The sequence below is a fragment of the Marasmius oreades genome, chromosome 7 (genome assembly GCF_018924745.1).
Source record: "Marasmius oreades isolate 03SP1 chromosome 7, whole genome shotgun sequence".
Taxonomy (NCBI): Eukaryota; Fungi; Basidiomycota; class Agaricomycetes; order Agaricales; family Marasmiaceae; genus Marasmius; species Marasmius oreades.
Window position 1 is genome coordinate 931,474 of NC_057329.1, and position 25,555 is coordinate 957,028.

General features: G+C 44.7%; 4 protein-coding genes and 2 non-coding genes across 6 annotated transcripts; 2 read left to right on the plus strand and 4 right to left on the minus strand.

Annotated features, from left to right (window-relative positions):
* Window positions 1–10,200: 10,200 nt before the first annotated feature.
* Window positions 10,201–11,854, minus strand: E1B28_011011 (uncharacterized protein; the record flags this gene model as incomplete). The annotated part of the gene is made up of 10 exons (XM_043156002.1): window positions 10,201–10,214; window positions 10,264–10,444; window positions 10,497–10,579; window positions 10,632–10,674; window positions 10,723–10,848; window positions 10,904–10,984; window positions 11,035–11,151; window positions 11,202–11,339; window positions 11,393–11,638; window positions 11,693–11,854. The coding sequence occupies 10 exons, from the start codon at window positions 11,852–11,854 to the stop codon at window positions 10,201–10,203; spliced, it is 1,191 nt and encodes a 396-aa protein (XP_043005786.1).
* A 2,046-nt stretch (window positions 11,855–13,900) lies between these two features.
* On the minus strand, window positions 13,901–15,037 carry E1B28_011012 (uncharacterized protein; the record flags this gene model as incomplete). The annotated part of the gene is made up of 5 exons (XM_043156003.1): window positions 13,901–14,154; window positions 14,207–14,422; window positions 14,473–14,478; window positions 14,537–14,551; window positions 14,617–15,037. The coding sequence occupies 5 exons, from the start codon at window positions 15,035–15,037 to the stop codon at window positions 13,901–13,903; spliced, it is 912 nt and encodes a 303-aa protein (XP_043005787.1).
* Window positions 15,038–16,450: 1,413 nt separating this feature from the next.
* Window positions 16,451–17,487, plus strand: E1B28_011013 (uncharacterized protein). The gene is made up of 4 exons (XM_043156004.1): window positions 16,451–16,727; window positions 16,781–16,953; window positions 17,021–17,234; window positions 17,298–17,487. The coding sequence occupies exons 1-3, from the start codon at window positions 16,460–16,462 to the stop codon at window positions 17,201–17,203; spliced, it is 624 nt and encodes a 207-aa protein (XP_043005788.1). The 5' UTR covers window positions 16,451–16,459; the 3' UTR covers window positions 17,204–17,234; window positions 17,298–17,487.
* Window positions 17,488–19,099: 1,612 nt separating this feature from the next.
* Window positions 19,100–19,191, minus strand: E1B28_011014. The gene has a single exon. It is a non-coding gene; the product is annotated as a tRNA-Asp (tRNA).
* A 484-nt stretch (window positions 19,192–19,675) lies between these two features.
* On the minus strand, window positions 19,676–19,768 carry E1B28_011015. Its single transcript has one exon. It is a non-coding gene; the product is annotated as a tRNA-Asp (tRNA).
* A 1,842-nt stretch (window positions 19,769–21,610) lies between these two features.
* E1B28_011016 (uncharacterized protein) lies at window positions 21,611–24,128 on the plus strand. Its single transcript, XM_043156005.1, has 4 exons — window positions 21,611–21,634; window positions 21,692–22,119; window positions 22,173–23,078; window positions 23,133–24,128. The coding sequence occupies exons 1-4, from the start codon at window positions 21,616–21,618 to the stop codon at window positions 23,934–23,936; spliced, it is 2,157 nt and encodes a 718-aa protein (XP_043005789.1). The 5' UTR covers window positions 21,611–21,615; the 3' UTR covers window positions 23,937–24,128.
* Window positions 24,129–25,555: the final 1,427 nt, after the last annotated feature.

Below are 25,555 nucleotides of genomic sequence, written 5' to 3' on the forward strand. Positions count from 1 at the left end.
CCTTTCAAACTTTTACAGAAGACTTAGATTTAGATTTGAATTTATTGAGTAGAGTGAATATGCCAAACTCAGTAATTTCGGATGGACATAATCCACCGGATAATGTGGGTAGACCAGTGAAACAGTCATGGATGGACCTCTCAGCAGAAGCTAGAGAAGTCTTGAAAGCAGACAAACACAAAATGAGATTGCAGGTCTTTAACAAAGACCGACCGGAAACGTTCGAAGCATGGTTGACTTCGCTAGAAGATTATTTTCGATGGAATAATATCGAAAATGATGAGGCGAAAATTAACATCGCGATGATGCAGATGGACTTGACCACTAGAGAACTTCTCGAAGATGTCATTGCTTCAGCAAGAGGTTATGACTGGGAGTTGTTCAAGGACGAGTTGCTTCAGGAATTTCCTGAAGCACAGGATAGGAAGATTGGTTCGAGAGAACGTCTTCTTGCTGTCTGTGAGCGCGCGAAGTACATTCCGTTCGGTCATACGTCGAAATTAGCGGCGTTTAATAGAGAATTCAACTTGGAATCAAAGAAGTTGAAGAATACTATGCCCCTGCTGATTACGAATATTGACTTGGTCTCTTATTATTTGAATACGTTGGAACCGAGATTTGCGGATGAGATTAGAAAGCATTTAGTAGCGAGAGCTATGTCAGAAATGCGAAGGGACACTGACATTCGAGAAAAGCTCAAGAAGCGTCAGGACCCTTGGACAATCGATGAAGTCCAGGAAGCTGCCATCACTATGTCAGCTACTATGGCTCAAAGTGTTTATGCATCAGGACTTGGAGTTTCAGGGCGAGATACTTATTCAGGTGTCTCCCCGGAAGGATTAAATAGACTTCATGGTGTAAATCAGACTGCGGATCAGTATGTTCGCCCTCCAATTCCGGAGACTCAGGAAAGGAAAATAAAGGATGAATGGGAACACAAAGTATCAGTGTCGATGGACACATACAATGTGAAACTTCGCGAACTTGGACATCAAGTTTCCAAGCAGAGTAAAGCAACCGAAAATACAAATTGGTTACTTCTCGAAGTCATGAAGTTAGTGAAAGTTGGTGCAAATAACGGTAACCAAAATAATGGGAACCAGTATCAACGATCTTACGATAGGCCAGATAGGCAGCGTAACACTAACGAGACTTCGGCGAAGTCAAATTGGCTTGATGATCTTCAGTGCTGGTTTTGTACTAAAGAAGGACATACTGCGAGGGACTGTCCAGAGCAAGTGAAGATGCTCGAAGATGGAATTCTGAAAAGGAATGCTGAAGGAAGAATTGAGTTGAAGGATGGTAGCCGACTTCCCTTCGTGAGGTTCGGTGAACCAGGTCCTACTCGTGCAGAAAGGGTGTTAGCCATTGCCAAGGAAAAGGGATGGATGGCAACGAATTCTGTAGCAGCTCAGAGTATGTTGTACGAAGTAGAAGAGGAGCCGCCGGTGGTAAACAATTTCCACTTAGCGTTGGAACAAACGCTTAAGGAAATTGGGGAAGATGAATCCCATGCTTTAGCGGTTCTTATGAAGAAGTTGGGAGGGTCAAAAAACTAGGAGATCCGATGAAAGGGCAAAATAAAGAGGGCAGAAACTCTAGAGCCCCGGATACCCAAAAGACCCTGGAGGAGCCTAAAAGGAAATTAAGACCGGAAGTTGTAATTTCGGCACCTAAAATTTTGATAGATCTAAGTACTATAAAATTCCTCAGATGAGAACTGAGGAGGAAATAATTACAGAAGATACGGCAACTTCGCCGAAGTCTTCAGGACAGACAAGGATAGAGGAAATTTCGGAAGAAGAAATTCCTCAGGATAGACCATTTGATCGCTTAGAACCAGTTGAACGAATTTATCAGCCGATAGATTATGCTCTACCTAGGAGAGATGAACCTCGCGAGGTTAAGTCTTCAAAGGAAAGGGTAGTTTCTAAACGATCGGAAGAAATAAGGAAGGCTGTAAAGCCAAAGGAATCTTTGTCTGATGACGACTGGAAATCCATAAAACAGAAGGCAGTAGATGATATTGCTGAAAGGATTTTGCGACAGGAAGTTGAAATTTCGGCGGAACATGCTATTAAAGCATCACCGGAATTACAGAAGACATTGATGAGGAAAATAAGGAATCGTAGGCTTCTAAGAAGAAATGCGAAAGCTTTCTTCAATGAGGCTAAGTCAACGGAAAATGTCATACGAGACATTTTACCAGACTTCGGCGAGGATACCGAATTTATAGATATCGAGGACGTTGAAGTCGCACAGACTTTCGAAGTTCTAGAGGAACCTCAAGGCCATCTAAAAGAAGGCTCAGTGGTGCATAAGGACGCTGTTGATCAATATATCAGTGACCTTCCTCCAGGAGAAGGAAAGAAAGTGGTGATAGTCGCACGTGTGATGGACACCCTCAGGTGTATTTTTCCGGAGATCAACGGTTCAAAGGAAGAAGTAGAAGCCGTCACAGACGGAGGATCGCAGATAGTCGCAATCGACACAGTTGTGGCTGTTGGACTTGGTCTAACATGGGACCCCGAGTCTAATATATTGATGCAGTCGGCAAACGGCCAGCTTCAAAGAACTAAAGGGTTAGCGAGAAATGTACCTTTCAAGTTCGGCGAAATAACCGTTTATCTTCAACTTCACGTAGTTGATAATGCGCCGTATCAAGTTTTATTGGGACGTCCGTTCGATGTTTTGACTAACTCAAGTGTAGAGAACTTCGAGGATGGGGATCAGCATATCATTGCCACTTGTCCTAATACAGGTGTGAAATGTACTGTTCCTACTTATCCTAGAGGCGGTGGGAAACGAATCCGTCCAAAAGTCAGGAATCCGGTGTTAAGATCGGAAGATGCTGAGTCCGCGAAGTCAAGGAAGGAATATAAAAACGAGGAAAAATCGGATACATTAAATTTTCAGTAAACCTTGAGGAATTGTTGGAAGATCAAGGAGAGGTTGCTGTTAGTTTGATATTTACCGAGGATAAAAACATAGAAATACAAGGATATAAATTGCCAGATGGTCACCACTTTGAAGTGGAAGAACTGGCAGAAGCTTTCGTGTTGGCTAATAAAGCTAATTTCGAAGACAGAAAAGTCGCTCAGAAAATAGAGTGTTTTCAGAGTGCACAGGAAGAGAATGGATACGCCGTTTATAGTGTTTGGCGGGATAACATAGACTTAGAACGTGGAATTTCGAATTCTCACGGATCTGGCAACTTTGCCAAAGTTGAAGTTGATGAGAAGAACATAGTAAAAATGTATTCTCAACAAGTCTCAGGACACGCTTCAGTCTATGGGAAATACAAACCGGTGCATTTGAAGGTTAGACCTCAACTTGCATCCATGCCAGAAGAATTCCGAGTTCAAAGGAATATTACAGGCGATCCGCTTGCAGAACTTCCTGAATTGTTGAAACATCCACCTGAGTTTATTCCAGGGGAAAGATACACTTTGGAAAGGAAAGAAGGAATTGACAAAAATCATTCCGAAGAATTCTTGTGGCCAGAGGAAAGGAAATTGTTGCATCACTTCATGAATGTTCAGGAAAAGGGCTTCGCGTGGACAGCAGAAGAAGGAGGAAATTTTAGAACTGACTTCTTCCCTCCTGTGAAATTCCCTGTCTTACCTCATACTCCTTGGGTAGAAAGGAATATTCCTATACCACCAGGTATTTATGAGGAAGTGTGTAACATTTTAAAGGATAAAATTGCGGCTGGAGTTTATGAACCGACAACTTCGTCCTATCGCTCTAGATGGTTTATGGTGTTAAAGAAAGATGGAAAAAGTCTTCGCTTAGTTCATAGTTTAGAAGCTTTGAACCGAGTTACGATTCAGCACTCAGGAATTCCGCCTGGAACTGCAGAAATTGCTTCTAGCTTTTCAGGAAGGGCATGTTTAGGCATGTTGGATATTTGGGTGGGATATGATGAAAGGCTTATAGATGAGAAGTCTAGGGACTATACTACATTCCAGACTCCGTTTGGTCCATATCGGTTGGTTAAATTGCCAATGGGTTGGACTAACTCTGTTCCCATCTTTCATGAAGATGTTTCATATATCTTTAGGGATGAAATTCCTCATGTAACCAGACCATATATTGATGATGTCCCTATTAGAGGACCACCAACTAGATATGAGACAGAAGATGGTTCTTATGAAACTATACCAGAAAACAAAGGAATTAGAAAATTTGTATGGGAACACTTTCAAAATGTTAACCGCATAGTACAGCGCATGAAGTATGTTGGAGGGACCTTTTCAGGACCTAAAGCATTCTTGTGTGTGTCTGAAGGATTAGTTGTGGGACATAGAGTCTCCTATGAAGGAGAAAAACCTGTAGAGAAGTTGGCAAATGTGATCTTGTCTTGGGATCCAGCTAACTTCGAAAATAAAACGCATATTAAGTCTTTCTTAGGCACTGCTGGACAGATGCAGATGTTTATTAAAGACTATGCAAGGATCACTAGGCCTCTGACAAGGCTGACAGCGGCAAATGTGCCATTTGTCATTGGTGAAGAACAGATTGTTGCGGTTCGCAAAATACAAGATGCTATTAAGAACGCTCCTGCTCTTAGACCAATTGACTATCTGAACCCAAGTGGAATCACACTAGCAGTGGATACTTCATGGCATGCTGTGGGATTTTATTTGTATCAAGTAGATGAGGAAAATCCTAAAAGGAAGTTCTTTAATTATTTTGGTTCAATTACTCTCAATGAGAGGGAAGCTAGGTTTTCCCAACCAAAGAGAGAACTGTATGGTTTGATGATGGCACTTAGAGCTACCAAATATCAGACCTTCGGTTGCAGGAATTTAACGGTTGAAACTGATGCTAGTTATATTAAGGGAATGTTGGACAATCCCAGCAGTGGCCCAAATGCTAGTATTAACCGTTGGATAGAGGAAATAAGACTTTGGAAATTTACCTTAGTTCATATTAAAGGTCTAGTTCATGGACCTGATGGATTGTCAAGACCACCTCCTGGTGGTGGATCTACTGAGCGCCCAGAAGGTTGGGAAGAATTCTTAGTAGAAGATGACGGAAAACCGGTAAAATTTCGGATGGGAGAAGGAGAGACTGAGTCTCCCTTTGATTTCGAGATTTTCAAAGATAATATTGATCCTAGATCAGGATATTTGCAGGAAGTTATTAATACTTCAGGATTAGCGAAGTGTGTAGAGGACTTCGAAGATGATCTTCAAGAAGTTCGCGATGAAGACAGATTATGGAAATATTATTTCGAGTCTGCGCATTTCAAGAAAGGAAAAATGGTGAATAGCTTTTCACTTAAAGAAGTGTTAGTTATCCCACCGGAAATTGATGTGGATTGGTCGAAAAACCACCCATATGATGAACTTCACCGAAGTTCAGAAGGATTGAAACAGGATAAGGAAATACCAAGGATTATTGATTGGTTAAGAGATTCGGACTCAGAGATAACTTCGTCAATGAGTAGCTCAGAAAGGACCAACTTCGTGAGGAGAGCGATGAAGTTCTTCTTAGATGATGAAGGAAGATTGTATCGTAAATCTTTGGATGATTCTAGTAATCATAGGTTATTTGTACCTAAGGAAAAGAGGATGTGGATGTTAATGGCAGCTCATGACAACCTTGGACATAAAGGAATGTTTGCTACTAAGGCCTTAATTGAAAAACGGTTTTGGTGGCCACATTTCGAAGAAGATGTCGATTGGTTTGTTAAGTCTTGCAAACCTTGTCAGGATCGTCGGTTGGATCTTTTAAGAATTCCGCCAGTCCTTACGCACACACCCTCTCTATTCCAAAAGATTCATATCGATGTCATAAAAATGACACCAGCTAGCAGAGGTTGCAAAAACGTCGTACACGGGCGTTGCGCTTTGTCAAATTGGTCCGAAGCAAGGGCCATTGCTAACGAAAATACGAGACAACTTGCAGAATGGTTCTTCGATGATATTTTGTGCAGATGGGGAACGCCTGAAGAAATCGTTACAGATAACGCTCCGCAGATGATTGCCTTAGCGAATTGGTTGAGGGATAAATACGGAATTCGAGGAATTAGAATTTCGCCGTATAACTCTCAAGCCAACGGAAAAATCGAAAGAGCGCATTTTGATTTGCGGCAAGCCTTAGCGAAGGCTACCAGCGGAAATCTTCATCATTGGTATTACTTCTTGAAGCACATTTTATGGGCAGATAGAATTACCACTAGGAAAACCATAGGTTGTTCACCGTACTTCTTTGTATTGGGAGCGGAACCTATACTTCCACTTGACCTCGTTGAAGCGACTTGGTTAGTGAAAACACCGGAAAGGATTTGGACCAGAGAAGAACTTATTGGGTATCGAGCGCAAGCACTCGCGAAGCATCATACTCATGTTCAGGAAATGGTCGAAAGGATAACAGAAAATAAAAGGAAAAACCTGAGGAAATTCGAACGAGATTATATGCATACCATTAAGCTGTATGATTTTAAGCCAGGAACATTGGTACAAGTTCAGAATACTCAGATAGAGAAAAACTTAGACAGGAAAATGTTCCCAAGGTACTTTGGTCCATGTATTGTGATTAGAAGAACTAAGGGAGGATCGTATATCTTGGCTGAGATGGATGGTACACTAATGCGTGGAAAGTTTGGCGCTTTCAGAGTCCTGCCACATGTTGCGCGTTACCAACCCATTGAATTGCCAAAGGATATTGAGAGACTTATTCAAATGTCAAAGGACAAGTTGGATGAACTTGTTGAAGATGATGAAGAAGTGGACTATGGTCCAGATAAGGATTATATCTTTGAAAAAGTCCCAAACTTATGGAAAAACGAAGACTTAAATGACTTCGCCGAAGTAGAGGAAACTTAGAAAACATGGATGGGATTAACAAATGGATCATATTTGGGTAGTGCACCAGCACAATCTAAGCTAGTACAAAAATGTCCAACTATTTTATGGGTTTTTGTATTTAGAAAAAGAATTAAAAGGAAAAGACTAAGGATTTAAGCGGAAACATAACCGGAGGGACCAGCCTGAGGTTGCCTGACTGCTACTTTGCCTTTGAGGGGCTCTTCACTGGCATCAATATCCATGGTATTGTCAATACCTAACTTCGCGAGGCGTTGGCGATTGATGTCGTCAAGCTAAGCAAGGCTAGCCTTGTACTGGCTATGAGCATGCAAGATAGTGTGCTGGAGAGTGACGATTTCGGTCTTGAGGAAGTTAGCTACAGAAAGGAGTTGTTCTGGATCATAGGTGGACAAGTTGGCGAAAGGCAGCAGTCCAGCAATGTGGATAACTCGAGCGTGTCCTTCTTCGCGAAGTCGGAGTTCTTCTAGGAAAGGAATTAAGATGACCGAAATTTTGACATGGAAAATGGTCTTACCAGAAGTCTCTTCAGTGGTGTCAACTACCGGAGTGGTCATTCGGACCCTCTTGTGAGCATTGGAAGGTGGAACTGAAACGCCTTTGGGTGCAGACTGAGACAGGACGGTTATTTCAGGAACTTCGCGAGGTAGAAAAAGAATTTACCTTCTTGAACTTGGGAAGAGATAACTGTTGAATGGTCTTGGTCTTGGAACCTTCTTTGGCAGGAGGTTTACCTTCCTTGTTCTTCGGAGCTGCATGCATGGAACCACTGAGACCTTCGGACTATCAATGGTCAGGATAGGATTTGGTAAGTTTCGACAGGAAACTTACTTTAGCTCGCGAGGTCGGAGCATTGATAATAATCTCCAAGTCAGCATCAGAGTCGATGAATTCGTTAGATTTCTAAGACAAGGATGGTGAGCGCCTCAGAGTATAGTAAATCAAAGGAACATACAGGACCAGGATGTTTGACCGTCTTCGTCGCTTTCTTACGCAATTTTTCGTTGATGGAAGCTTGCACCTCATTAAGAAATTGTAAATGGGACGCGTATGAATGAACGGGAGTAACACCAGGAACGGCTTGGAGCTTCTCAAGAAGAGTGAAGCACTTCTTGAAGAATTCCAATGCCTCTGGGTCCTTCGCGAAGTGATAATGAGACAAGGTGGGGGTCTTTATAAAGTCAGTATACAAAAACCATGATTTGGGGAAAAACATACCAATCGGGAGGCGATCGTACGAGCGCCGGCATCCGCGAGGATATGGTTGTTGCTGGCAAGAAGATCTTCCATCTGCTTGAGAAAACCGGATTGGTCGGCGAGAAATTCATCGCGTCCGGACCAGTTGGGAACTTTGGGATCAGGCATTTAAAGAAGTACTGAAAGAAAGGATACAGGAAAGGATGCTGAGGACCTCGAAATTTTTGAGGGACCCTTATATACCGTTTGAACGTCAACAGGGGTTGACATTTCTTTTGTTGGGGGGAGAGGACTCCGAGTTTTCGGAAATTTTTGGAATTTTGGATTCCAAAAGGTGAATTCCGTGAACCTCGTGAAGTCACCTCAACAACATAAGAATGAAACGGATAGGAGCTAGGGTGTAGGGAATAGGAATGGAATTTTGGTTGCTTAACGCGATTTCAAATGACAGACAGTTTCTACACTCTAACACAGGATAGGGAAGTGATGGTAGGCAGGGTCTACAATTCTAGGGCAAGCCGATAATTGGTTATATGCCATAGAAACCCATCTGTCATCCCCTAAGGAAATAAATGAGTAAATTCAAGAGACTTCGCGAAGTCTCGAAGAAGACTCACATCTTCGGGAGTATAATTGGTACTTCCTGGAAAAGTGTACCTAGCAGTATTTGGTTCGAAAGAATAAAAGCCATAATACCCATGCTCAGGTAGATAAAGAACGGAATCCGGGACTAGAGAAAGGAAGAAGTTAACTTCGTATGCCCAAGCTTCAACGGCTCCGGGTATTGAAGCCACTTCAAGTTTTAAAAATCCGACTCGGGCCATGGCATTTCCCAACCAATTGAACACTTTGCGCGAAGTTGGAGGGAAGCAATGAGCATTGAGAGGACCAGGATAGAGGTGTCTTTGAAGAGGATCGAATCGATGTAGGAACTGGAGATAGGGTCCATTGTGACGGATTGCCACTAGGAACTGGAGTTGGATTGCCAACTCTGCCTCACGTTCTGTTGAAAGCGGAGTACATTGTACAACTCTATAATCATCTCTAAAATAGGGAGGTCCACCAAATGGAGGAATAAAGTTGACAGGATATGCGTCTTCGCGAAGTTAGTGGGAACTCAAATAAATAATTTCAGAACTCACGTTTCGCTAGCATAGCGTACAGAGTCTCAATAGCTAGACTCATAGAGGAAACGGGAAATAGGAAAAGAAAGGAACTTAGGGAACCCTCTCCGGAGACTTCGCGAAGTTCCAGGACAGGGGTGTGTTTATGACAATTCTTAAGTTGGTTACTATGGAATTTTCTTAAGTCACTCAAGACAGGAAAGGAAAATACATATTATGTATTTTGGGAGCTGCATAAGCAGCAGGGCAGAATTACAAAAAGCTTTTAGAGTGGTTTCACCACTATACTACGATCACGACTACATAAAACATGTAATAAAAGTCCGAACGCCCATGTAGAGCCAAGAAGCGCTGGTCTCCAAAGACCTTGGCGAAGTCTGACTTAGAGCCACTCTTTGCAGGATTGGGTTAGTAGAACGAAAGGAAAAGGAACGGGAGGGAGACTTACATTCGAGGATGCCAGCAAGAGGATGAGAAGGAGAGAGTGGGTCGACAGACATCGTACTGTCAACCTCCGCATCTTCGTCCTCTTGGGCATCTTCATTGACTGGGTCCTCCTCCAGAACTGTGGCGAAAACAGACTCCAAAGCACCGGGAGGAAGCGACGTAAGACGCTCAGGCAGAGGAGGAAGCTAGGGTACAATTAATAAAATAGGAAAGGAATAAATAAACTTAGAGCTTACCTCAGATCGACGAATCGGATAACCGCTGAGGTCGACGGAAAACGCCTCTTGAGTCTTGCAATTGCGAAAGACGGTCTGGGAGCCTTGAACAGAAACCTCGCGAAAGTCTTCGGCGAAGTTGAATTCAAGGGGCCATTCGAAGAGAGAGCCAAGGCCGCGAATCGATTCTTGAGAGAGTTGCAGACCATCGGCGTGAAGCTGGAGATACTCCAGCACGATCTTTGGGTTGGCAGCGATCTTGCGGACCTCGGCTTCCTTGTCGACGATGTTCTTGCGAACCAGAGACATGGTGTCAAGGAGAGACTGAGTGGTTGCGGAAAGGCGATCGTGGGTCTCTAGGAGCCGGACAAGCTCGGCCATTCATTCGTGAAAGTCTGAGATAAGGTTTAGTTGTGAAAAGGAAAGGAATAATAAATTACTTACGTGCAGGAGTGGGTCCACCCCATTCGCGGACGCGGTCCATCTGCGCGAAGGCTTGCTCTTGAGGCAAAATCCAGTTGCAGAGGTGGCGATGGGTCTTGCACCGCTCGCACTTCTCGGATTTGCCTAGATAGTTGCATTCCGTGTTTGAGAGGACGCAAGTCAGACAAGGCACGCGGTGTTCCTAAGGAAATTTGTGAGCAAAAGGAACAATTTAAATGGGATAGTGGACTTACTGCAGACATGGTGCGCCCACTTTCCAAGACCTCGCGAACTGAATAAGCCTCGCCAAGTTCGACGTCGAATCGATAGGGGATTTCTAACGAAAGGTTAGTACCCTATAGAAAAGGAGAAGCAAAGCTCGAACTTACCAACAGCAGCTCTTGCTAAAGGGTGTTTGACGGCTTGCGATTCCTGGAATTATGATAAGACAAAAGAATATAAGGATAACGAAAAACTTACCATGTCAGTCCGGCGACCTCGTACAGGCTTTTTGACAGGAGGAGGGCTTGCAGAGACAGCACGACCTTTACCTTTGTCGGCAGCAGGTGTCTTAGCCGGAACCACACTGACTTTCGAAGGACCAGACTATAATAAATGGAAAGTTAATAAGGAAAGGAAAAGAAACGGATAGAGCACGTACCACGGCACTTCTAGTCGTTGGACGGCCTTCCACTGTCGGAATCGGGGTTGCAGAGACCTTTTCGCTGACTTCGCGAGGAGTCTGTAACTAAGATTAAGGAAGGCTTTCCTTTAGAAGAAAGGAACATTTACTTTGGCAATGACAGGCTTAGGAATGGGCCAGGGCTTTGGCCGACTTGGGACCACGACTTCAAGCTTGCGCTTGTTGACGGAACCTTTTGGACGACCTCGCTTCAAGCGAGCCACAGGCTAGAATAGGATTAGAAGCGATTGAGAGGGACAGAGGAATAAGGACTTACGGCTGGCGGAGATGAGCGAAGTTGATCGACTTCGGACTCTCCAGAATCATCATCTTTGGTCTCTTCCTCGTTGGCGCGAGGATCAGCCGCTGCTTCAGCCTCAGTCACCGACTCTGGCTCGGTAGTAGTAACTTTGATCTAAAGGAAAGGATAGCTAAGTGAAAGAGAACGAGAAGGAATGTGGAACTTACGTTCTTCGAGGATCGGGTACGCTTCGCCTTTTTGGCAGGGGGAAGCACCTCCTCGACCTCAATTTCGGAACTGGCAGAAGGGCTTCGAGCCTTGTTTTTCTTGCCGGAGCGGTTGCGCTTGCGGATCGGTTCTTCTTTGAAGACTCGTCGGTACTCGGGCATCCAAACGTGAGGTTGAAAGTCTGAGGAAGGGAGAACTTCGCGAAGGTAGTTAAGCGGGGGAGAGCTCTTCAGGTCGCAAGAAGGCTTCAAAAAGGATAGTTAGTTCGCTAAAGGAAAGGAATATAAAGGAATACGCACCATATGAAAGCTGTCCCAACTGGCAAGCTGAGCAGGCGTTAAGACTCCAGTTGAACTCTGAAATTGGGAGGGCGCAAGTCGAGAAATCGCAACGATTAAGCTCCCGACTGAAGAGGGGAAAGAGCGAAGTTGGTAGTAGTCTCGGAACTCAGAGGCGATCATGTCCTTAAGAGAGTTCGGTAGACAGAATAAAGGATAGGAAAGGAAAGGCTTACTAGGTCATTTTCTTCGAAGAAGAAAGCCCGGTCAATGAGCTTTTGGCGCTCTTGGTCAGTCCGAACTGGTCTGGTCAGAGCGTCTTGAAAACACCGGTGGACACGGTAGAGCACATTGTTGAATGCGCTTAGGTCTTCGTTGATGAATTCGCTAAGACCGGGACAAGTAGACATCGAGAAGGAAAATGCTTGAGACGTGTAACGCGTTGAGAGAGGATGAAGGGAAAAAGGAAGAATGGTTAAGTCGCAAAAGGGGGACACACCTTTAAAAAGGGGGTTCGGGAACACCCGAATTAACTTAGAAAATATTCGACTTACCTCTTGCGGGAGTAGCGGGGTGGGAATTTACGAATTTGGAAATGATTTTGCTATTCATAGAACTGGGACCCTTGATGGACCAGATCATTTGAATTGCAAAAAGATCTTAGTGATAAGATCGACCGGAAAAGGATAGATAGGTATGCAGGGCCTAAAATCCGTGGAAAACATAGGCCGATATCGTTGAAAAAGTCCATTCCAACAGGAAAACATTGCAAAATAAGGGGGTTTCATTGCGGATCGACTCCGGAAAACCAACAATGGACTGGGGACAGTCCTTTCTTTTTGTTGGGGGGAGATATCGCGCTGAAAATCGGATTTGACCCTAAAATGCATATTTTTAATCATTTTAATAACATTTGAGTTATAAATTAAGGGAATGTAGGACTAGGGTGAGCCCGAATTACTAGTCAAAGCACAAGCCTCTACGTGAGACTTTAGCAGTACGAAAAGTACGGAATTAGAAAGATGAGAGACTTCGCGAGGTTTCGAAAACGGTAGAAACCTCAAGAAGCAGCCTCTTAAAAACCTTCGTATTTTGAATAGAAGGCCTCGTCTTACTTGCGGAATGCTTGGGGCGAACATAGGGAATTTATTGAACACTTTACTTTGACTTCACGAAGTATTGTTGGACAACTCGGACTTAAAGGAATTAACGAAGGATATATCGGACAAAGGCCCTACATGCGGACCTAGGATAGAAATATCCGGCTCCCATGAAGTCATAGGAAAAGGAAAGGATTACAATGTTCCGAAAACAAAGGAAATCTAGACCTCGCGAGGTTGACATGACAGTTGTTACCAAAGACAGGAACACAGGAAATATGTCATGAGCGGCGACTGGTTCTTTTCCTTATTTAGAGGACAACAGGACAAGGGTGACATAGTAGATATGTTTCCAAGGATATGTGGGCAACTCGGAGACCTCGGGAAGTCTAGGCTCTGTCATCGTAACGTGGATACAGACAGGGGATTCTTGGCTTATTATTTTATTCATGGTTTCTGGCACAACCTCTTGTATTATGCCTGATTAGGCGAGTTTCTGTTCGACTGAAAAGGATTTTATTATTATTCTCAAGTTTACTACATATCTTGGACTTTTATTATTTTTATTTCGAAAAGTGTATATAAGGAGGGAGGGTAGCAGGAATTTTCCCCCAGCAGCCTACGAGCGGAGACGCAGTTCACCTACTAGGACTAGCTCAAGGATTTTACCTTGCCCCTCACTTCGTCGAAGTTTGGTGTTTTGTGTTTGGATTGATTTGGACCTATTGCAATTTGGATTTGATTGGATTGTTATTGGAATTGAACTTGGATTTTGAAAGTCAATTTGGACTTATATTGAATTGGAATTGCATTTGGACTTGATCGGAAATTTGAACTTGAACTTCGCGAAGTCTTGAGAAAAGCTTTGTTGAATCCTTATTGTTGAAATATTGAATTAGTGTTTTGTCTTGTCATTTGATAAGAAGGAATAGAAACTTGATTGAACCTTAAAAACCGAATATCCCTATATTCTCTCTTTCTTAGTGCCTCTTAGTGCAAACTAAAGCCTTAAGAATACCGACCTCCACCTCTTACACTTGTGTATACTCTTCTTGGTGTGGTTTTGGTTTGCGCACTTCGTGCTTGAGGTGTGTTTGCTAGCCATATTTAGTGGTGTTACACAGCATTATTACCGTTCATAGAACTTGCTTCTTTCTACGCCAACATGATCTGCAGTTGACCCCTGGTGAATGAGCTTGTACCAATCCAAAGCAAGATCTTTTGACTTTCCCTTCTTGTACATTTCCGGATGGTCTTGGAGTTCCGCGAGCGTTTCGGTAAAGAGGGCTTGCAGGAAGGCAAGTGGTCGTTTCACAGCTTCCATCTCATTGTTGAAACCTTTTGTGAGGAAATCACGGACTTTTCCGTCAGAGGGAGGGTAATCTATGAGGGGATGTAAATACAAAAGTGCGATAAAATTCTGCAAGGAACCTACGTTTTCCGGACTTCACCTCTTGATGAATATTAAAAGGGATGGTCAGCCGAAGTGTGGCAGAGTGATCCATGAGGTGTGATTTACCCATTCCCGATGATTGTACAATGGGGAATGAGCGATTATAGAAGGCCTGGTGCATACCATACAAGTCGATGGTTTGCAGGAGAATTTTGGGCTCTTGGGCGCGGTATTGCTTTTCGAAAGCCGCTTTAAAATCTGGTGCGGATGTGTGAGAGATTGACAGACACAGCCATGGTAGAGCGCACATTGCACTAGATGAAGGTGCAACAGATAAGCAAAGCCTGTGAAAAGAATCGAGAGCCTCCTTACAATCTGATGTCCTGTCTGCGTAGTATTGTTGTTCACCCGCTACTTGATTCTTGAATGGTTTGTTGCAATCCTGAACCGACCATGTAAATAAAGGTGACCACCCATAAACAGGATATTAAACCAACTTGGATCCTTGAAGAGTGGTTTCCAATCGCTCGTTTTGAAACAATCGCTGACAATGTTCCCCAACTTGGCCTCCTTTGAAATAGCGTTCTCACAGTAACTCATTTCTTTGAATTCAAGGTTGAGGTCATCCCGCCACTGGGAATTTGTGGAGAGTGTTTGAACGATGTAACTGAGGATGAAAGCCTTTTCGGCATCATCGGAGCACGTCTTGGGAAGAAATCCCTCGACATCCTCTGTGATCATGTCATTAACATCAGGTCGTTCGGAGTATGGTGATGTCGAACGAGCACGTTTCGGTGGCGACTGTTTGTTACTGGTACCAGGACCGTCGTCAGCGTCACCCGCCTCGCCTTGCGCCTTGTGTTTGTGTCCCATGAACAGTGTCCTGTTCCGAGTTACACCAGGTAGCGTAAATAATGGCGATTTTGATTCAGAGTAATTTACCGTGATTGACAACTTGTGGCTCAAACACCGACGGAGAGACTGAACAATATTTTCACTTTCAGTGGTCGTTGGCAGTGAGGTAAAAAGAAAAGGGGGCTGTTACGGTACTGTGACGGTGTAATGCGTCTCGAACCAGGCGACCGATTGCGGTGTTCCGAATCAACGGATACATGTCATGACTCACTTGTCTGAAATGTTCAAGAGTTTGGAACTTGGAGTTTGCAAGGTCTTTGTGTGTTTCGGGATATGGACAGGGACAACCGCCGTTCGGAGCGAGGGGTTTTTGGTGGGTTACTTTAGGTGCTATGTTTGAGCCTGAGGGTGTGAAGGAGATTGAACAGAAGATGATGTATCAGCAGAGGAGGGATATGAGACGGGGTCGATATTCAGGTGTAAGTTGCTTTGTTGTACTTTTCAATGGATCTGAAAAACTTGTCGCAAGTTTCTGTTGGATTGCCGTAGTCTTTTGACTACTATTCAGCACTTTATTCTCTTATTATTATAGTGGTCCCTGGTAGTATATCCACGTGCCTGTCACCCATCCCCCCCGATGCGCAAAAGCTGGGTTCGACTCCCAGCCAGGGAGTGACCGGTTAATCTTGTGAAATGTTGCTGGTACCAATATTTTGTGAAAAAGGTATCGGTACACTTCAACTTGCAGAAAGAAGAGTCACATTTGAGATGCCCTGGTTATCGCGACTGTGGGTGGTATACCTTTCATTTTGAAATGACGTCCTTTTAACGAGCTCTGTCCAGATTCCAGAGCAATGCTTAAAGATTGTAGGGCCAAGACCTGAGCAGGTCCAACTTGTTTCTCAGAATAACGGTTACAGCTGAATGCGAGGATCTAGCTGTGTACGAATTCGGGACACTGACAGTGACGACGGTGCCCACGGTGCTTTGGCCTGTTGCCGCCACGGAACGACTTGGTTCCTACAAACTCATTGCCCGTTCTGAGTTTATTTTTCATCACCCTCGCGCTCGAGTCTCGTGGTCCGTGTTTGAACGGTCACAGCTGACTGGTAACTTGAGCATGTTTTCAGCAGGCGACGGCGGCGGCATGTGATGGATCAAAGCGGGGAAGGCAGGTCGTGTGATCTGGGGTATTAACTCTGTGAAAGCGGCATCCGAGGAGACGTCCACAGACCATGCATCTCTTCCGCAGACCAGTCTAGGCAGTCCTGGACCCTCTAGACGCTCAGTTCAAACGACGGCAACGACGACGACGGGGAGGAGGACGGGTCACTGTGACGAGTTGGTGCTCACGTGAAGCCCCGATTCAGATCTAGGGTGGGATTGGGTATAAGAGGAGGAGTCACTTGACGCAGGTCTCTGCTTTTTCTCGCTCTCACCATGTCTGACAACAACAAGCCTTCGCAGCCAATTCCAATCCAAAGACATCGTTCGCCTTCCAGCTCTGGTTCCCTCTCTTCCTCTGCCAGTGATTCTGAACCTCTTAGAACTCCAGTCACTCCTTATTCTCCCTCCAAAGTCTCCATTCCTTCCCCAGGAAGTTCTCCCATCCTCTCCTACTTCCTCGCTCAGTCTCCGACTTCATCAAAAGCCACGACTCTTCCCTTCCGTTCCAAGTTTTCTACCACCACTGCGCCTGTCTTTGAGGGTAAACGCTGTCCTTTCATCGCAACACCACCACAGCTGACATCATGATCCCAGCAGAAGAAGGCGAGCCCCATGCAGCACGTCACGCTCGCAGGGCCAGCACCACCGTAGCCGACCGTTTCACCCAACAGCCACCCCAAACCACTCTCCCTGATAACCGTCTCGACCGCGGCACCGGTCTCTTACGGAGACTCTCCCTCTCAACCGCTGCTCCCAATCTAAACCGAGTGCGTTTTTTGTTACTCTTCTCACACACACCCCCTTTTCTTTTTCTCATTAACCCCCCCGCAATAGCCCGGTCCACCAGCCCCGCCCAACTCCGCTGTATCCCCAACTAGTCCTCAATCACTTCCCCCATTTGCTGAACCTAGCTCAAAGACGAAAGCCAGACGATCGAACACTCTCGCTGCGCCTAGGAGAGCTCCGTCGCCTATGGGCGAGAGGATACTCAAGGGTCATTTCGATGGGTTTAACTAGTTGGTTTGTCCTCCTTACCCCTGTAGCTATAGTGAGTCTTTTCCCTCCACGCTCGATTGATGATGTCCTCTGACACTCTTTCTTTTTACCGTAGGAGATAAAAAACAGGTGTACCTTTTGTCGTTGCATTCGTTCGTTTTCAATGTCCGATATGTTCTTTTTTTTTTTGTTTTCATGTGTAAAACCAGTATTCGTCCAATTTGGCCTCTGTGTGTAGGATAAAAAAGAACTTATTCATATGTGCAATATCGAGTTATATCCAGAGTATTCCATCTCGCAGCCTGCAGATGTCGATGATCGAAGGACCATAAGTCATTTACGCGCGTCAAGTCGTGGTAGCTCTATCTCCGCTTTGTGTATTACGAGGTAAGGTACCCCTGCCTCTTCCATTTCCATGCGGACAATCGATGATCGTTGCCTGGCTCCTCGATCAAAAAAAGCGGGGGAAGACAAATTATTTTTTTCTTCCATTCCTTTGGTGGGGGCCCTTTCTTTCACACGGCCGAGTAACTTGGGTTGTAACTCAATTGCTCGCGGCACAAGTCATAATAATAAGCTCAAGCATGCATAGACGGTGGAGGCAATCTGTGCAATCTGCGCCCATCGATTGGCGAGGTTCGGGATCTGGATCTGGGGAGGTTTTGACTTGCGGAATCTTGGAAGGTACGCGGTACGGTCCATCAACATACTGTATGTTATGAATAATGATACAATGATAACTGCTACATATTTTATGTAACTGTTGCCACAGTTTGACTCGTTTTCGCGTTTATAATTATAGCGTATACGTAGGTATAGCGTGCCTTACTACTGAGTTCAGAGTCGATAGTCGATCGCAACTGACTGGGTGGCAGTGGGAGTGTCTGGTTCTTACCCGTACATGTTGGATTTATTGAAAGGCGCTTTCAACTTCAACTTGGAGAGGGCTGTGGAGTACGTACTGTATACTTTGAGTTTTAGTAGCGTTGGCGACAACTGCCACTCCAACGTTGTCCCTGCAGGCTGCCCCACCGCCCACTCCACCGTCATCCAGCCCTTCCATCATGACATTTGCAGTGGAGTCCTTGGAGTCTTGTAGATTCTAGGGACAGACGATCATAATGTGGCGCTCGGGCTCTTTTTACACCATGTAAGTTAGATTGATCACAACACATGTTACAGATCCCCGCCGTTTGTACATATGTATGACTCGGACTCGGACTCTGAGCAAGATGTCGCTGATTTTTTTTGGAACCTGTATGCTTTCAATGATCGATCGCTGTGAAAAGAAGTTGATCATGATTCGTCGTTTCTGCCAATAGAATAGCGCTGTACGCACCCCAAGTTCAACGAAAACAAACAATGACAACCTCCCTTGCTCCTCTCGAGTTCCTCCTAACCCCGCTTGAGTCCTACCGAAAAGTTGGGCAGGTATCGGTATCACGGCAACCTGGGATCTTGGGAAGAAAGAAAAAAAAGTCTAAAATTGAAATATCCAATAGGACACAAACGCACCGACGCACGAGTAATGAATGGAGATTAGGATTCCAAAATCAAAAAAGGAGTCAACCACGGGAGGAATTGGGCTTCAGCCTTTTTGAAGGTGTTTATTCAAAGAATTTGCGGTGGCCTGGTCCTAACTAGTGACTCCTTAAGCGGCTTTGGAATCGTGAATTTGTAGATCCGTGTTCTGAAACGTTGATGGATGGATGGACGAGCTGAGTCGACCCGTCACCCAACACGTCGAGTTGACGAGAATGACGGGTGGGCGTTGAACGTTGAACGTTTGAACTTTGACTACCGGTGATCTGAAAAATAAAAGAAGTTTAGAGGACCGTTCCCAATGAGCGACGTTGAGCTTGAGGGTCTGTTCACTTTATTTGGTAAAATAGGTTACTTCACAAAATGAGATGCAATCTCCCTGGCTGGGAGTCGAACCCAGCTTTCGCGCGTTACAGACATCCTGCAGAGATGACAGGCGCGTGTACTAACCGATATACTACCAGGGATATAAATATATTGAGAAAGATATGGTCAAGTTGCGCAATGGGACCCTGTACACCCCTTCTCGCTTTGGAAAAAAAGTGCGCGTTCTCCTTCCTAGTACATACCCCGCTTGAGTCCTACCGGACAGTTGGCAGGTTGACAGTTCGCGGTTCGGTCCAAGTAATATTCATGCTACAGCCGGGGGTCGATGATGAATCGATGAAATGGAATCGACCTTTCCAATCCAAAATCCAAAAATGACGCCGTCACCACCGTGGGGAGGACTTGGGTTTCAACGTTTTCGGAGGGCTCTGAATCGTCAATTGTGTGATCTGAATGTTGAATATTGAATGTTGATCGGTGGATAACAAAGGTCAGAGCTGAGTTGATGACTATCGAGAGGGTTGTTTGAGAGATGATGGTGCGTGACCTCGCAGCCAACTATTAAGCATCCTCCGACGACTCGGAGGGAAGTTAACGTTCAAAAAACACTATCTCATACTTCCACTCCCTGGCTGGGAGTCGAACCCAGCTTTCGCGCGTACATACCCAACTGCAGTACATGACAGGCGCGTGTACTAACCGATATACTACCAGGGACATTAATAAAAGTCAAAGATATAACTACCTTATCCAATGGGACGCTGTACACCCTTTTCTCCAGCACAGATATACTTAGAGATACGCTTGTTCGGCGTTCGCGAGTCTAGAGAAAAGAAGGATCGAAACTGAGAAGACACTGGCAGAAGCAACCATGATCAGTCCCATCCTCCCTTTCCCAAGCTTCCTCCTTCATCGCCGGAGTTGGCCATAACGTTAACGCAGAGACGACATGCATCGCATCATGGCAGTCGACTTGCTGAGTCTTCTCTAAGATCGGTACGGAGCATATCCAGGTGTTGGAAATTCGGATATAAAAGCTTTGACATTTTGCCTGGCAAGTGAGGCCGGAGGCGATGAGAGTGTGGAGGATTGACGTTGGAACGACGGGGGAGACGGAACGGTGGCGAAACATAATAGCGTGGTCCATTGGGCTATTTTGACGAGGAACGTCTTCCTCGTTACCCCTGTAGCGTTGGCGACAACCGACACTCCTGCGTGAACCTGCCCACTCAGTACTCCATCCCGACCAGTTGTGGGTCTTGTATATTCTGTCATGGTATTGGACAGCGATCACGCGTGTAGATTTATCACACACATGTTACAGATCCCGCCGTCTGATCATGAACGCGAAACGAGTAAGATCCTGTTGATTGGTTGAATACATCGATCACTGTGTCCGGGAAAAGGCTGGGTACGCACCTGAACGAAAACAAACAACCTCCTGCTCCTGCTCCTGCTACCCCACTCGAGTCCTGCCGGATAGTTGGGCACGTAACGGTAATATCACGGCAATCACCAAGTGGTAGGTTGACAATTGGCGGGTTGGATGGAAGAAAGAAAAACAGTCCAGATATCGAATAGGAACAACAACAAACGCACAACGCATGGGGAATGAATGATTAGAATTTTCTGTTTCAAATCCAAAAACGTCGACCAGTTGGGATTCAACGTTTCTGAGGGTGCTCGAAGTGATTTTAAACTTTGAAGAAGTTCCGGTGGGGGTTTGAGCTTGAATTGAGGGATTTGAATAGCGAGCATGTTGATGGATGATGGCCAGAGCTGACAACATTTGTCGAACCGTAGTCTAAGTAAAAAAAAGGAGTCAAATGAGATGATCGCACTCCCTGACTGGGAGTTGAACCCAGCTTTCGCGCGTCAGTTGCACATAAATTACATGACAAACCGACATACTACCAGGGATATAAATAGAGAGAGAAAGATGTAGTTGAGGACGTACGCCAGATATAAAAGGGAATCGATGATCGATGAGCATCCAGCCAGTAAATACAGAAGGACTCACCAAGTTTAAATTCGAGTCTTCCCCGTTACCCTCTTCAGTTCGTCAGCGGCTTCAACTTTGGCTTCAACTCCAATAATATACATCTTCAACGGCCGTTGAATCGATTCCTTCATTTGTTTTCTGGACGGAAGCCGCAGTTTCTAGGTTCATGAACTGATTAGTTTACGGAGCTGGAATTTCAGGGATAGAAGATGGCGAAGGACATTGTGGTTATCGCTATGCATGGTTCGGAAAAGGCATTAATGGCTGGTGTGGGTCATTGTGGGTGGTCGCTTGTCATGATCCGTCTGGAAACCACCTAACCACGCACCGTCTGGCTCAAAAATTCAGGTGCGCACGGGCCCAGGCATTATGCATTTATAGCTTCCCCCTTGCAAACCAGATCAAAATCCAAGATGAATGGCGACCAGGTAGTTGTGTGAGTAGCCTCAACGCATCCTCAGGCTGTCTAGAAGAAAATGTTTTTCTGATCCAAATGGGGTTGCAGGATGGGAAGAGCTAGCCCCTATAAACATTCATCCCTGTTGAACTTTCGCGTCGGACGATGGATAAAAGTAAAACGAGTGAGTTCTGAGTCTGCAACCATTCCTGAATAAAAAATCCTGATTTCCTGCTAATAGTTGTTATCCTTCTTTTTGGTCTGAAACTCATCAAAGTCGTTATCTCAGAAGAGCGCCACCTACCCGAACTGTTACACGATATACTGAATTCCGGAGACTACGATATTCCCAAGGAAATCCATCTCATAATGCAGAAATACACAACTCGTCAACTCCGTTATATCACCTTCCTTCACCCTATTCCTATCCACGACCTGCAAGACCCTCCAAAGGTGCAGGAATTAACAGGATTCATCAACCTCGAACCTGATTCAGGTCTCGCCCACTCAAGAGAATGTACTCGCAGTCGTCTACCATCTGATGGATCTTGTCTTAACCTGATTATCGAGGAACCGCTGCCTCTCGAACAATTAGAGGTAGACGAGAGACTTCGTTCGCGGGAAGTCATACTTTTCTTGAATCGTTTTGGTGTCAACATCTTTTGTCCGGTAAGGTTTCGCGTCGCACTCAATTCTGATTATGGTTTATAACTTTTTGCTAGTTATCCACCTTTGCACCAGGCTATAAAGGGAACAACCCAAAAGCAAACCGTGTGTGGTGTAAACTTGTACATCAACGAGAACTGGACATCTTCACAAGCCTCGAACCTCATAACCCCGGTGCTCATCACATCGTCGCCCTCCTCCTTCCTCCCTACCCACTTCCGGCGACAGACCAGTACCTGATTACCATGCCTGATTATGGGATCGATTTGGAGACTGTAATTAGGCTAAACAAGGACGATCATTTTCTAGCTGGGCCGCAGGTGGTTTGCACTATCGCTCACCAGCTTTGCGAAGCCATCGGTTTCCTGCATTCACATGACACATACCACCCGGACATCAAACCTCAAAACGTAGTCATTGACCCAGAAACCTGCCATCTTACTGTGATTGACCTAGGCTGGTCCATGCAAGGTAGTCAACCTTGTCAAGTCTCAGGCGGCACTGGGACCTACCAGTTTGCACCCCCGGAAGTGCAGCGTTGGTACGAATGGGAGAAGATCTTGCCTGAAGACATGATAATGTTCGGATCAGAGCAATATTGGAAAGAGCGCGCAGCTGAAGAAGAGGAGGAGGAGAAGGAATCGCCACAAGTATATGCTGAGGAAGGAGTTGAGCCTGAAGGCTACGATCCTCAACGTGCAGATTCTTGGGCGGTAGGCAACGTCATTCGCACTCTTCTTTACGCGGAAAGTTACGCTCGTGATTGGGACGAACTCCACGATTTTAGTTTGTGGTTGAAGAGGGAACGGCCTAATATGGACGAGGCTCTCAAATGGCTCGATTCTGATTTTGGTCGTGATCTGCCACCTATCGAAGAAGAGGAAAACGAGATATTTCGTTCGGAGGAAATCACACTTTTTTTGAATCAATTCGGATATAAGGTCCTCCCCAGTGGCTATCCGGTGAGTTTCGCGTCGCACGTGGACTCTTTATCATGATTATGATGATTTTGCTAGTTGTCCACTGTTGCACCGGGTTATAAAGAGGACGATCCGATCGCGAACCACGTGTGGTTTAAGGTGGTGCATCAAGCAGAACTAGATGCCTTCACGTTCCTCGAACCTCATGACCCCGGTGCTCATCATGTCGCTGCCCTCCTTCTTCCTCCCCACCGACTTGGGACAGACCAGTACCTAATTACTGTGCCCAACTATGGAATTGATTTAGAGACTGTCATTGAAAAAAACTGGGAACTGAATGCTTCATTTCCACTACTTGGGACCGCGATCTACAAAATCGCTCGCCAGCTTTGCGAAGCCATCAGTTTTCTGCATTCGCATGACCTATACCACCTAGATGTCAACCCTCAAAACATAGTCATTCACCCGAGAACTCACCAACTTACTCTGATTGACCTAGGCTGGACCATGCTATGCAGACAACCTTACCTGGATTTTGCCACTGGGACCTACGAATTTGTAGCTCCAGAAGTACAGCGTTGGCATGAATGGGAGGAAATCCAGCTCGGAGATAACCTCGACTCAATAGCAGAGCCTAGATCTTGGAAAGAGGATGATGCGGCGGAAGGAGGAAGGGAGGAATCGTCGCAATCAGATACTGAGGAAGCTGTTGAACCTGAACGGTACAATCCCCAACGCGCAGATTCTTGGGCGATAGGCAATGTCATCCACATTCTTCTGCAGGTGGGTTACGGGGATAGTTGGGACCAAATCGAAGCTTTTAGTGTGTGGATGATGGAGGAGCGACCTAAGATGGATGAGGCTCTCAAGCGGCTTGATACCAACCCCGGCGGGTGGTGACTCGCCGATGCAAGGTGAAATTCCAATTCTAATTTGGCATAGAATTCGAGCGCAGCCTCCCCCCCGATACTATTTCCCTTCCATACTGCTCGAGTTCGGTGACACCCAGGGAGACGGGTGGAACGGATAGTCAACGGACGGTACATTTTCCAACAGAAATGGTTGAGGTGTCACGAACCCATCAGAGAAAACCTACTTTACTAATTAGTACTAATTAGTAATAATTAGTAATAATCGGTACTAATCCAAAACTAATTTCCATTAATTGATACTAATCACTAATTGACACTAATTGATATTAATTGGTACTAATTGGGCAAAAAGTTATATGAGTTTTTCCATAAGTAATCACCCCAAATGGTAGAGAAAATCATACTTTATATACTAGTAGTAATTAGTAGTAATTAGTAGTAATTAGTAGTAATTAGTAGTAATTAGTAATAATTAGTAATAATTGGTACTAATCCAAAACTAATTTCCATTAATTGATACTAATCACTAATTGACACTAATTGGCACTAATTGGGCAAAAAGTTATATGAGTTTTTCCATAAGTAATCACCCAAAATGGTAGAGAAAATCATACTTTATATACTAATCACTAATTGGGGCAATTGGGGCAAAAGGTTTGCATAGGTTATTACACAGAATTACAGGGGTAAATTAGATTTATATTAGAAGACAGTGTAGTAAGTGTTTCTATCACTGAAGACATTTACAAAGAAAGCAGAACACTGGTCTAAAACAGTACTTGAAGTCCATTCTGATGGTACTACTAGGCCAAACTTGAGATGAAATTACTTATCCTCAGGTCTGCTCTCTGTAGAGTCGGTCACAGACCACAATATTGTCCAATTGCTTACATATTTTGGGAATCTACTCCCCCTATATATTACTAACTACTGGTATAGTATCATTGGTGTGGAAATAATATCTGTATGCAGTGTATTATTTTTCGCTTTTTTAGCATTTTTTGCCTAGGGGGGTCAGCTGTCACTTTCAAGGTCCAAAAATTGGTAGGCAGGCCTTTACATATATCCAGAACATTCCCCCAAACTCCCTGTGATTCAATATTTGATTTGCCTTCTTTATTGAATATCTATTATTTCCAATATTTGGGCATAAAATATTTTCATTGATATTGTCACAGGGAAACATCCTATCATCAATCTGATTGTGAATTTGGATTCTGCACACAAAAACACATACTACCACCCATCTCACCCATTTCTATCATCTACCTTACTCAGACAGTGCTGGATTGATCAGAAATTGAATCACACCAGGGTATCAATTCTGGGAGGGGTGGGAGAGCTCAGCTAACCTCATAGTCAAATTCAGAGGGTCAGGAAACCCTAGAAACCAGCCCAGGATTACACAAAATGGATCAGTTTTCATTGAAATAAATGGATATTATTTCCGATATTTTGGAATAAATTTTATTTATTTATAGTGCAGTAGGGAGACATCCTATCATCAAGCTGATTGGAAATTCGAGTTCAGCACCCAAAAATACATAGTTCTACCCACCTCTAATATTTTTATCATCAACCATGCTTATACAGTGCTGGAATGGTTAAAATTCTGGCCAAACAATGATATCAATTCAGGGAGTGATG